This window comes from Leptonychotes weddellii, chromosome 1, assembly GCF_054177405.1.
Source record: "Leptonychotes weddellii isolate Sample4059 chromosome 1, ASM5417740v2, whole genome shotgun sequence".
NCBI classification, from domain to species: domain Eukaryota; kingdom Metazoa; phylum Chordata; class Mammalia; order Carnivora; family Phocidae; genus Leptonychotes; species Leptonychotes weddellii.
In genome coordinates this window covers 79,730,427-79,744,472 of record NC_138369.1, presented here as the reverse complement: position 1 = coordinate 79,744,472, position 14,046 = coordinate 79,730,427, and the positions used below count along the sequence as shown (strand labels likewise).

The 14,046-nt window shown below is 38.1% G+C and overlaps 1 protein-coding gene across 9 annotated transcripts in view; it reads right to left on the bottom strand.

Annotated features, from left to right (window-relative positions):
* Positions 1-1,390: 1,390 nt before the first annotated feature.
* PPP2R3A (protein phosphatase 2 regulatory subunit B''alpha) overlaps positions 1,391-14,046 on the bottom strand; it is a 200,632-nt gene continuing 187,976 nt past the window's right edge. For all 9 annotated transcript variants that reach the window (XM_081826702.1, XM_081826717.1, XM_081826737.1 and 6 more), the window contains one exon: positions 1,391-4,001. In XM_081826702.1, coding sequence (XP_081682828.1) covers positions 3,869-4,001 — 133 coding nt within the window. In that variant the 3' untranslated portion in view covers positions 1,391-3,868. The remainder of the gene's footprint in view (positions 4,002-14,046) is intronic.

Here is a 14,046-nt window from a genome sequence, read left to right as displayed (position 1 = left end):
CAGTGTCTTATGAAACATGTATTTGCCTAAAGTTTGTAACAGTTTTGTGTTGAACCCAGATGCCCTGCTATATAAACTTGTAAATCTGTTCTTTATTCACTAATGATCACTGCAAAAATGACTAGAAATGAGATTGTACACATGGATGATTAGGATATATTTTGCAAATCTCCCAAACTTTCCTAATATTATGATCTTAAAATTCAGAGTACTTTATTTCTTCCCAAGTTTGATAATTTTAGTTTTGTGTTTTTTGATGCATGGGAGGTTGGCAATATAGACAAATTGGAAATCATTAGTATGTGAGGGCCTTGATTGTTATGTAATATTGCCAATGATTAATTCAGGTTGTTTTTAGCACAAGTTTCTCTTTTTTATGCTGGTATTCTCACTGCCACATTTTTGGAAACCTGTATTACACTTAAATCTATCAATAAATATTAGTTTTCTAATTCTATGTTGTAGAATACTGAGGAGTTTGGGATAGTATGCTCTGAATGGCCTATATTATATACATTTGGGGAAGAATAATACAGTGCCTTGATTTTTGCATTGTTTTTCTTTATACCATGAGTTATTTAGGAATGCTGACCAATGGCTAACTAGGGATGATTGAGAAATTATTACTGCCGTAACTGGATTGACTTTATCAGGATTTGAAACCATCAAAACAATAACAACTTTTAATATGACACATTTTCATTTGTTCTTTCGAGTCTTTGTTATTAACATACATCAAATGATAGAAGTGTTAGAACTTGGTGATTTATCTTTTTGGTTAGCTTCAGTAAGTCTACATTTCTGTGCAGAGCTATAATATGCTCCTAGGATAAAGAATTCCTTTTATTTTACTGTGATCTTAGTATTCTTGAAACAACTATATGGTGACCTTGCTGAAGAAAAGTAAAAGTTTTACAACAGATGAAAAATAAAATTTCCTTTCCCATATCATAGGTAACAAATACAAAATGTTTTAGAAAATACTAAGTTGAAAGTATAGAGTCAGAATCTAATACTTGGATGATAGTTTAACTTTTCTCCCTCCTTTCTAAAAAATTAGGTTTTAGGTACCTAAATAACAATTACACATTCTTTTAAAAGAATACATTATATATAAGGCTAAAAGTACATAAGGCTAAAGTCCCTTTTGATCCCTGTGAACTTCTCATTCCCTGTATCTAGTCCTCTTCCTTATCCCCCCAAAGAAAATAACTTCTCAGTTATGAGGTTGTGTTATCCTTCTAGAAATTCCTTTATGATTTTCCCAGGGGTTCAAAGAGTTATTCTTTGAAACTCAAGTTTGTTTACAATGTTACTCTTTCAAATATAAAAATGAGGTGCAAGTGTGAATAAAACCAAAGGTGTGTAGTGATTACCTTAGTGAATGTGGTTCATATTTGACAACTTGTCTCTTTATTTAGTTTTGCAAAAAGGGAAAAACAAAAACAAGTTAAATCATGCAGGTTTCTCCACCCAAACACACTTTCATGACATTTCCAAAAGTTGAGCAGTGACTTACCTCATTTAATCAATCTAGAATTTTATAAACACTTTGAATCATACACAATGACATAGATAAAATGCAGGGAAAATACACAGAATTTCATTAGTTTGAGTACGTTGGCAATGTTTTGCTATGAAACTCATTTTTCATTGAACAACATTAACACCATGATAACCCTCAATTTAACTTTTATTAAGCAGCCTGGGATATTGTAAAAACTTGAAATTTCCAGTTGGGCAGTAATGATTATATTCAGTGAGATCTTTATCGGGAAGTCAAATATATACTGTCCTAATTCCTTGGAATTCACATTTCTTGCATTCAACTCTTAAGAAAGGACTACAGTGAAACACTTGTGTCTGAAAATATGATAGTTTGGGTAACCTAAATTAAAATAGCTTTATCTTGAATGATATTGGTAGCTGTTACTTTTTATAGTAATTACAGACTTTTGAAACCAAATACAGACCAAAGTAAAAGCAAGAGGATTTCAGTAAGGAAATACAAGGTAAAAGCCAAGTAGTATTAAAAAAAAAAATGTATATTAGAAAATAAAATTTTTTTACTTTTTGCTGATGAGTCTTAGAAATAGTTTAGATCATTATGAATAATAAAACCTTTAAACCATATCTGGCTTCTAAGAAAAATACTACCTTTTTAATATTTTAATCTGAAATTTAAGTAATTGCTTTCTCTCCCTGGTAAAGGGTGGATGGAATAGATGGTAAACTTAACGTATCACAGATACTTTTAATCCTAATTTACTGGTGTGTTTGGGTTATTACATGTAGTGTTTCCTAAAAATTTAGTCATTTTTAAGCTTTTAGTTTGTGAACTATTAGATGCCAAATTTTAATATTTATCACTTTCTGTAACCATTAAATGGAAGATTAATTCTGATATGAAAAGTAAAATAACAGGCAACAGAGGATACTGAAAAAAAAAAAAAAAACTTACTGTACCAGTTGGTGGTACATTTCCTAAATTGCACTTATCTCTACTTTTTGCCTACCATAGCCCAAAGTTTATTTCATTTTTTGACTTTCACATCTGTAAGGGGGAACCAAAGCAGGTTGGCAGGGACACTATTCTGACATTTAGGACTTGGGGTTAAAGCAAAAAACCCAGGGGAAAGGGTGATGACTGACACAGATGGATGTTAAAGTTTTTTGCGAGTTTCTTTCACACTATTAGAAATGTCCATCCATTTTCATAGTTTATTTTCAGTTATCTTTAAGGATATTGTAGGTTTTGGCTGCACTGTGGCTTGCTGAAAAAATGTAAAATTCTGTAATGAACACATCTACCACTATAGTACAGATGAAACAGGTTTCCTTTATGGGTGGCATCACTATTTTCTTCCATTTTTGTGATAATTATTGAGGTGATGGGATATTTGAAATAGTAGTTCCTTTTCAATATGAAGGGATAATATTTAGATTGAGGCCTTTACTGTTGGCTTAGTCTAATATTCAGTGATGAAAGGAATACATCTGGTAAGAATTTTTGTATATCACTAAGTCTTCAAGTAGGCCTTTTAATAGGAAGTACAGATGGGGTATCAACTAATTTGGAGATTAATAAGTCATTCAGTAATTCACAAATGTTAGATAAGTTAAAAGGAAACTTTTTTTCAAGTATGAGTCAAATTCTGTACTTAGAAGTTTTTTCATCATATTTTATATAAGATCCACAGGATGGGGAGAGATTATTCAGAACTTGCCAGCAAGGTTGGAAGGCCCAGTGGTTACAATACCTGAGGATGTAAAGTGACTAGTAGTTTGGCAGGTCATTGTGAAATTACATTAAACAAGTAAGTTCAATATCTTTGAACTCCAGTACACATATTTAAAAAGTCTCTGAGATGTTTTGGCAGTGCTTTTATTACCAGGGGTAAGTCACTTCTGGAGGCCCTTAACTGCTTTTTTAAGTTCCAGAATGTTTTTGACTCAAGTTTTCTGCAAGTGAAGGTTTCTTCTGGGCTCCATAGGAGCCCTGAGGGGCCTCAGGGATGCTGGACAACAGAGGCAACTCCTGCTTTTGTGCAGAGAACTGTGCTTGGCACTGTCCCCGAGATATCCTTGGTACATTCAGGGGTGAAGAGTGCTGATTCACAGACTTTGGAAGGTGTATATCACTGTATTTATTTGGAGGAAAAGCTCTGCAAGAGGTTTGAGGCAAATTGGAGGAGTCCCCCAAATTGAGTATGTGTATCCAAACCTATTGCTTAAAAATGTTTTAAAGATCCTAGTGCAGATACACACTTGTAGAAATCAAAGCCTTTAAAAAGCAGTACGCAAACTGGAGCATCTCCACAAGAAAAAGACATTTAAAATACGTATCTCTCTTTCAAGACCTTGGCAGCTACTCTTCATCCACTGACTGAAGCTTTCCACATTTCTCTGAAAGGCTTGAGGTTACTATTTTACTTTTATTGCCTTTGTTTCCAATTTCAGAGGGAGAGACAGGTTCCTCTGTTTCATAATCTTCAAAGGAGCTGAAAGAACAAATAAAAGTGAGTTACTGATTTTTTTTTTTTTTTTCCAATGTCAATGTTTGGGTAGGAGTCAATATGGCAAACTAGGGACTGAAGACCGCCAGCTTGCAAAAAAGTACCCTCAGTTGCTAAATGACAGCTATTAACAACTAAGCCGCACTGGAGAAAATGCTTCATCTAGAACAGAAAACATATTCTCCCTGTTCCTTAAAGCTCAAGTTCATGTTAGAATTCGTTGAAAATGTGCTATATCTAGCTTTCCCTAGGAGCATTGGTGGGAATGAGAACATACTATGGATGGGGCTACATTGGGGAGGGTGTGAGGTCCATAAAGTACAAGCTTTATATGAATGCCTTCATTGAAGTGGCTTCCATGCAGAGTGGGGAACATTCTCACCCCACAAGTTGCTTTATAGCTTCCATGGTTTCCAAGAAGTACATTTTTTTTTTAAAAAAGATTTTATTTGACAGACACAGCGGGAGAGGGAACACGGGGGGAGTGGGAGAAGCAGGCTTCCCGCGGAGCAGGGAGCCTGACGCGGGGCTCCATCCCAGGACCCTGGGATCATGACCTGAGCCGAAGGCAGATGCTCAACGACTGAACCACCCAGGCACCCCAAGAAGTACATTTAGATGTGCAAGTATATACATAGAGCAGATTAAAGCCCATTCACGGATTTCCTTACATTCTTTACAGAACTTCACAGCATATTTCCTTTGCTTATTCCCCTTAGAAGTTACTGATATCCCCTGAGTTCCATTATCTTCTAGGCTATCCCTGAGAGTGGCCTTAGGCAGGGACAAAAAAGTATTTTATCTAGTGGGAATGATGGCTGCTTGAAATATTAAATTGATAAATATGCCGAGGCTACATCTGGGCCCAGAAAAATATACATGATAATTACCAAAGTCTGTTACAGTATTTGGTATCCTCAGCTTAATCTTTTCATCCTTTGCGAGGACTTTACACAGTATCTGCAGAAATTTCTGGACATATAGTCCCTTCATCAAAAAGATACCAAGGCTCTCTAATGAGGAAAAATATGTTGAGGCAGGTATGTCCAGTAGTAGAGGTAATACCTATTCAACTTTCTAAAACATTTTTGAATAGAGGGTGGAGAATGTTAAAAAAAGCCTGTCTGATGTTTGGAAAACTTATCCTTGAGTACCAGTTTTTGATCCTATCAAAAATTATTTACAACTTCATTTTGCAGAAATAGTCCATTCTATACTTAATTTCTGTTTCCACTCTTCCCCCACCTCCTTGAGGCCTCAATGTAACTGGCATCTGCTGCATAAGGAGGCACTAGGGAGGGTACTGCTTTAATGGAAGTGAGGCAGGGTTGATGGTTGAGCCTCCTATTTCTGGAACAAAATTCTCAAAAGTTAGTTCTAGCAATGCAGTATCAGTTACTGTGACTGCTTATTTCCTGTCAAGAGTGGAAGACATTTTCTTCCTCTTGGTGCCCAAACTTACTGAGCTCTCAGGATCTTCTCAGTGCAGATCTGCGAGTAAGTTAGGCCTGAACTGAGACTCACTCAATAAATATGTGAGCTGCTATTCCAAGCATGAGCCAAATGCTAGGAATACAATGGTGAAAAAGACAGAACTAGCCCCTTCCTCACAGAACTTGTACCCTAATGGAGGCCATCTGGAATAATGGTAAAAGTATTTAGCCTTAGAGCATGGGCTTTGGAAAAGTCAGGTTCCAATCTCAGTTTGATCACTTAATGTGATTTTGGGCATGTTACTTAACCCCCTCTGCATCAGTTTCTTCAACTAATGAGTTAATAGCAGTTCATACCCCTCGTGGAGATTAAACCATAAACTCTTGGAAAATGTTAGGTATTATTCTCATGATAGAGAAATGCTGGGGCTTACTGGAACAGGATGGTGACATCTAATCCTGTATTGGGGGGCAGTTTCACATATTTTGTGTGTCATTTGTGAATAAGATTTTTACAAAATATTTTTTCCCACTGTAGCCTCATACCAGAAATGGGGTTTCTAGTAATGGATTTGATCCAATCTAGTACATAAAGCTATTCCAACACCCTGTGGGTTGGTTATAGTGGAATGCGACCGTTATATCTTCTATACTTTAAGGGCACCAAGAGCAGTACTATGCACAGAGACTTTGGAGGAATCTTCTGGATTGAGGGAGTTCATTCAGAACCTTTTATCAGTGTCCTGGAGACTTCTACTCTATCTCAGTGTTTCTCAAATAGGGGTGATTTTTCCCTCCTGGGGCCATTAGGCAATGCCTGGATGCATATTTGATTGTCACAACTGTGTAGGTCCTCTTGGCATCTAGTGGGTAGAGTTCAGGGATCCTACCTACATCCTACAATGTGCTAGACAACACCTCACAACAGAATTATCTAACTTAAAGCATCAGTGCTGTTGAGAAACCCTGCTCTAACTCTTGTCCCTTCAATGTCAGTGCATCCCAGCATTCTGGATTAAGGTGTTCTTGTTTTGTACTTTCCTGGGCAGTCAGTCTTTCTTAAGGCTTTATTCATCACTTGTTTACCTGTGGTTTCTAAATGTTCATGTCCAGCCTCAGCCTCTTTCTAACCCGGAGACTGCCATGTATCCAACTGCCTACTCTATGGCTCTTCCATTATGGCAGTATATACAAAGCTGAACTCATCCTTCCCACACACCTGGCTCTACCATAATCTACCCACTTAAAGCCAGAAATCCAGTGATCCCAAGTTTCTCTTCCCTCCTCCTTTGCCCTCCCTTCTTCAAATCTAGTCAGTCTCTTCTACCATTTACAATAATACATGGACACAATCTTGCCTCTCCCTCCCTATTGCCACTGATTTAGTTCAGGGCACTATATTTTCATTGCTTGGATTATTGCAATAGTTTTCTAACAGCTGGTCTTCCTGCCTTCACTCTTGTCACATACTCTTTGCTGTTGCCATACCAGGCTATTTATCTTGTCAAAATGGATTATGGTCTTGGGACTGAATGCCACTGTACATGTTCCTTGGTGGCCTGCAGTTCCCTTACCCTTTGGTTAACTTGTGTTCATCTTTTAATCTGAGATGGCATTTATTTTATTTTTTTTAAGATTTTATTTATTTGACAGAGACGGAACACAAGCAGGGGGAGTGGGAGAGGGAGAAGCAGGCTCCCCGCTGAGCAGGGAGCCTAATGTGGGGCTTGGGACCCTGGGATCATGACCTGAGCCGAAGGCAAGACGCTTAATGACTGAGCCACTCAGGCACCCCCTGAGATGGCATTTAAAAGGTTCCTGATTCCCAGTGCCTGAGTAACCATCTTTTTTTTTTTTTTTTTAATTCATTTACGTAATCTCTACATCTGATGTGGGGCTAAAACTCATGACCCTGAGATCCAAAGTCACATGCTCTTCTGACTGAGCCAGGCAGGTCCCACATCTTTCTGTCTGTCTATGTATGTATATATGTATGTATGTATGTATGTATCTATCTACCTGTCATCTATCTATCTAATTTTTAAGTAGGCTCCATGCCCAGCATGGAGCCCAAAGCAGTGCTTGAACTCATGACCCCGAGATCAAGACCTGAGCTGAGATCAAGAGTCAGATGCTTAATTGAGCCACCCAGGTGCCCCATTAAAAATGTTTTAAATTTAAATTCCAGTTAACATACAATGTAATATTAGTTTCAGGTGTATAATACAGTGAGATTCATCACTTTTACACAACACCCAGTGCTCATCACAACACATGCACTCCTTAATCCCCACCACCATCTCTTATTTAGATGTCTGCAAGGATTTCCTTATTTTGTCTCCCTGCTTCTATTCTTGTACCACTACTGATCTGAAGATTACTATCTTCAAAAGATGTAAGTGGGATTGTATTACCTGCTTGTTTAGCTCTTTTTCAATAGCTTCCTGAGGCCCTGCATGATCTGGCCCCTATGAATCTTTCCAGCCACATTTTCCTCTGTTTCTCATTATATTCCAGCCATAGTAGTCTTTTAAAATGTCCTCAACACATTGTTTCCTGCCTCAGAGCCACTGCATATATTTCTCCCTCTACCTAGAACATTTTTGCTCCCTGGTTTTTTCATAACTATTTCCTTCTCTTAACCAACTGAGGCACCCAGGCGCCCATAACTATTTCCTTCTCAACCTTTAGGTTCTCAACACCTCAGGAAATTTCCTCAGCACCCTAAATTGCAAGTCCTCTCTCCATTATTCGTTCACTCTGTTTCCTTCACAATTATATAATTGTCTTCCCCACTTGACTCTAAAGTGTCCATTTTCCAACTCACTAATTTCCTTGGGCTGTATATAGTATAGTGCCAGGCACTAGGTGCTCAAAATGATGAATAAAAACTGATGTCCTAATGCTCTTTGTGAAGTGATGTGTCTAGCTGTCAGGGAAGGCTGGAGTATGGTGAGGGTGCAGTAGTCCTCTTGAAGTCGCTGAAGTCAGAACTGTAAGAGTCTAAACTTTATCCTGTTCTCTAGGAATTCCTGAGGGCACAAATGAAGATTATTTTATGAAGTATTCTATTAATTAAACTGGCTATTTTTGAATGAATAGCAGGGTCAGAGGATTGAAGCAGAACTTCTAGGATTCAGATAGTTCACTAGAAAGCCTAGGTATCAAATTGAGAACAAATTATTTAACCTAGTATTAACATAGTGTTAGCATAAGGGAAAATAATGGGTATTTTTGCTAGCAATACGTTGCCTTTAGAAACCTGTTTCTCTAAGTAGTTTTTCCCTCTCAGATGAGCAATTTCTGGGCAAAAGTATTAAGGCTGGTTCTGCAGATTCCTTGAATGAACAGAAATAATGACTGGCACATATATGGTCTAAAAAAGGAATTGTGTGGTTTCAGGGTGTTTCTGGGAATTGTGGTTTGATTCCATTTTTGGGATTCTATTTGCAGGGGTAAAGGGATAGAGTATTTGATTCGGGGTTTGTGTCTGAGGAAATCTATGACATCTGGTGGCCATAAGCATAGAATAAAATGTTAAATAGTTCTTTAATTTGGAGTCTATAATGCTTTAGAAATAGGAGAGGAGGATGAGTCTTACCTTTATACTTTTAAATCCTAACTCGCTTATGTAAAATGGATTAACTGAAATACTTTAGAAGTTGGATATTTGGTTCAGTGCATTTCCTTGTTGACCCCATTCAGTAACTAGAAAATCTTTTGTTTCAACTCTTGTTAAAGTTTCTTAGTATGTACCATCCACTTTCTTGCCTCAGAAAGTTTATCTCGCTTCATTTTTGATCTCTTGCAGTTCCCTAGGGTCATGAGCCATCAGTTGTTTATTCTTACTTAGTTTGAATGTAGATAGTATAAAAATGTGGGTTAAATATATTCTAATTATGAACTTGAAGAGAGGGATAGGGTTTCATTCATTTTTATTACTAACCACAGTGCCTGGCACTGAGTAAGTACCAGTGAATCTCTACTGAAATAAATTAAAATTGGGCTTTGACTTGTTACGTTGAATGCAGGAAAAATTAAAAACATATATTAAATTCAGGTCCACAGAAAGATGCTGTTTACTGAGCACTATAAAACATGATTCAGAACTATTTTACTTGTAAGATTATAACACGCTTTGGAATATTAATTCCTGTCATTCCTTCTGTTTCTCTTCTCATGCCCCAATATACATATACATTACCTCCTTTTCCCCATTATCCCTGCTCCTCTGTTAAATTCTCCCACCTTGTTGAGAATAGTCAGACTCCACACAACCCCTTACTCCACACTTGACTCTTACTAGCTGCATTCCTGGAAGATGGTCTGGTGGGTTTTGGGCTGGCCTTCTTTGCCTGCAGCACCTTATTTTCCAGTGCTGATGGAAGTGTACAACTCTTACAAATAAGAGTAATTCATATAAGTTTATATTTAATATAAAGGAAAAAACTACTTTTAAAAACATTCAGGAGTAAATAGTTTTAGATTTTCTAAATGTCCAATAATAGAGAAATGGATGTGAATTATTGCTTGAGAGAACACTTCTGAAGCATTAAAAGTCATGTTTTTGAACATGCTAGTAACATTAAGCATCAAAAAGAAATATATTAAAGTGTAAATAATGGTTACTTCTGGATGACTGAACCAAGGGTGATTTTAGTCTCTTTATAATAAATTTCCCAATTTTTCTGCAGCAAGCCTCTATTTCTCTACTAATCAGATAAAGACTCTCAGAATAAAAAAAATTGTTTTTAATCTAGATTAACAAATTTAAAGCTGTTGGTAAAATACCAGAAAATCCTTAAAAAAAAAAAAAATTAAAAAAGGGCGCCTGGGTGGCTCAGTTGGTTAAGCGACTGCCTTCGGCTCAGGTCATGATCCTGGAGTCCCGGGATCAAGTCCCGCATCGGGCTCCCTGCTCGGCAGGGAGTCTGCTTCTCCCTCTGACCCTCCTCCCTCTCATGCTCTCTGTCTCTCATTGTCTCTCTCACAAATAAATAAAATCTTAAAAAAAAAAAAAATTACCAGAAAATCCTGTAAAAAATATTTTTAAGATAATGTATTCTTTTTTTTAAAAAAGATTTTATTCATTTATTTGAGAGAAAGAGCACGAGAGGAGGTAGGGTCAAAGGGCAAAGCAGACTCCCACTGAGCAGGGAGCCCCATGTGGGGCTCAGTCCTGGGACTCTGGGATCATGACCTGAGCCAAAGGCAGCCGCTTAACCAACTGAGCCACCCAGGCACCCCGATAATGTAAAATGTTCTTGACTAAAAATGTGAAGTACAGATATTTGTCAAATTGGCAGAAAGGTTTGTTTTTGCTTATTGTAGGTCTCAGTTTCCTAAGGTAGCAACATGAAGGACTCTTTAGCCTGCTTTACATAATTTTCTTATTGCAGAAATTTTAAGAATGTTAATTATAAATAAATTTAGCATCCTAACCTGTTATCTTCATATAGGTGGCAGCTGAATTGATTTATGTAACTGGCACCCTGTCTGTTTCCCCCAAAACCATTCATTACCTTGAATTTATACAAATGCTGTGGTATGCTGTGATCATGTTGTATGCTAGATGTGATAATTCACAGTGTTTGCAGCCTCAATGTTTGCAGTCTTTCTATCTGGAGTCATTGCTAGGTTACTATTGAAGGCTTTACTTAAGTACCAGCCTTGAATTCGGTGGTACAGGTGCCTGACACAAAGGCTGCCTATGATGTTTGTTAGATGGTAAAGTAGATAGAGAATTTCGAGTTGTTTTTGGAGGGTTAAGTTGTCTGGATTCCTGCAGTTATCCTTGTAGTGAGGGTGGCTGCTGGGACTGTTGCCTTCTGTGCCACTCAGTAAACATTTCCTAAGGATCTCCTACATCTCCTAACATTTTGCCAGGTGCTAGGATTAAAAGATGAATAAAACAGCGTTTTTTGGGGGAGCCTGGGTGGCTCAGTCGGTTAAGCGTGCGACTCTTGATCTCAGTTCAGGTCTTGATCCAGGGTCATGAGTTCAAGCCCCATGTTGGGCTCCGTGCTGGGCACTGGAGCCTACTTAAAACAAAAAAACAAAAAACAAAAACCAACCAAACAAAAAGCTAGTGTTTTTGCCCTGGAGAAGCCCAGGTTCTCGTGGAAACACAAACAGCTCCATTTTTCCCAGCATTTATATGCCAGACACCGTTGGATACATTATATATAATTCTCGGTATAGTTCTGTTGTTTGTGCATCACATTCACTGTGTGCCAGATGCATGCCATGTACTGTGCCCTGGGAATGAAGGGAACAAGGTAGGCGGTGGGATGGTAATGTTGCAGCCGATTAAATTCCAGCTCAGAGAGGTTATCTAATGTGGCCAAGATCACAGAAGTGGTAGTAACAATAGCCAGTGTTTATTGATTACATAGGTACTATCCCTAAGGGCAAAGGATAAAGATACTATACACATCGTCTTAATTCTTTAAACAGCTCAGTGTGGCAGGTGGTACCCTCACTGTACAGGTAACGCTGAGGCTTGGATGCCTGGAACTACACAGCTAGTTATGTGATAGAGCAAGGATCTGAAATTATTAGGTTTGTCTAACTCCAAATTCCATGCTCTTAACATGATGTTATGTTGTATCTCTTCCCATATAGGGAGTAGTAATAATAGTAATAGCTACTATTTATCAGGTATCCACTATGTGCCAGGTGTTTAGATATATTATCTTAGATTGTCACAACCACCTCGGAATGTAGTTGCTGGAGTCTTCTGAAACTGAGCCTCAGGAGTCAGATAACCTGCCCAGCTGGTGAGTAGGAGGTAGAACCGGATCTGTCTGGCTCCTTCCTAAGCCTCTGCTCTTTCCATTGTACCACCCTTCTTCCTCCATTTCTAGTATCTGAGTCTTGTAATTTTTGTTTGACAGACTCACCCTGATGTATCTGTAATTACTCTTGAGATGAAGCCCTAGGTGGTATAACCTTGGGATTCTGGGTCTGGCCTTGCCTTTGAATGTATCAGTCAGCTATTAACAACTGTAAACAGGTCTTCCTTTTCCTTTGACATTCTAGTACTCTATAGGCTCTGGCTGTTGTAAGCCTCCTCTCCCCTCAGGACCTCATCACTCACACGTGCGTTATGGAGGCCTTATCTTATCTCCTACAACGTGAGCAGAGGAGTGTCCAGCAGAAGCTTCTCATATACACTGGTCGAATTTCATTACAGCTGGTCTCTGTGTTTCCTCTCATGACCCCTCCCCTTTTCTGCTGTCTGCACCCCTTTGCCTCTCCTCTCTCCCTCCGGGCACACCGCTGCCTTCTCCAAGGGCCACAACGGGAAGGAACTTCTGCTTGAGCCAGTTATTTATTCTCTTTAGCTGCCATCAGTTTTTCTTCTTTTTAGACTAACTTATAAGTGTTTACACCTGCTACCTCTATTTTCTCCTTCCTTTTATAGCAGGTTACAAAACAGTATGTAGTATAAATTCCATTTTTGTAAAACATGAAATGTCTAGAAGGGAAGACAGGCTGTCTCTGGATGGTGGATTTTAGATGAAGCTTTTTGTTTATCTGTGTTTTCTACCTCTTCTGCTCTGAATACATACCACCCATGTATTACCTATTTAAACATATTACCTATGTAAACAGATAAGGGAGAAAACCTTTTTCCTATTTATCAAAGTAATACATGCTTGTTTTATGAACCTTATAAATTATAGACCAGTATAAAAAAGCAAATTACTTGCAATCCCACAGCCCAGAGTTAATGGTCTGTAGCCTTATCTTTTAGCTTGTATATCATAGATGTACACATATGTCATAATGAAATATTACAATTTTCTAACCCTGTCATGTTTTTGTGTAAACACAAAATTTAAATGTTTGCAAAATACGACACACAGATACCATGACTTATTGAACCATTCTTTTTTTTTTTTTTTTAAAGATTTTATTTATTTATTTGATAGAGAGAGACACAGCGAGAGAGGGAACACAAGCAGGGGGAGTGGGAGAGGGAGAAGCAGGCTTCCTGCGGAGCAGGGAGCCCGATGCGGGGCTCGATCCCAGGACCCTGGGATCGTGACCTGAGCTGAAGGCAGACGCTTAACGACTGAGCCACCCAGTCGCCCCTTATTGAACCATTCTATTACTGTACATTTTTGTTACTTTGAATTTTTTAATTTTAGAATGACCAGTGACCAATGCCAATTGTTTGGATAGAACAATTCTATCCAAATTTCTGATGATTATTTACAAACTGGAATTGTGAGTCAAAGGGTATAAATTCAGGCTGTTGCTACATACTGTCAAGTTACATTCCAGGCAGGCTGGGCCAATTTGTTTCTACCATCAGTATCTGAAAGTGTTTGTCTTACTGCGTAGTGAGCCTAGAGTGAGTTGTTACTGCAGTGTGCTTCCTCTATGAGAGCAGTTAAGATGGAATACTACTCAGCCATCAAAAAAATGAAATATTTTTCCACTTGCAATGACGTGGATGTAACTAGAGGGTGTTACGCTAAGTGAAATAATCAGAGAAAGACAATATCATATGATCTCGCTGATATGTGGAATTTAAGAACCAAAACAGGATCATAGAGGAAGAGAGGGAAAAATAAAACAAGATGAAA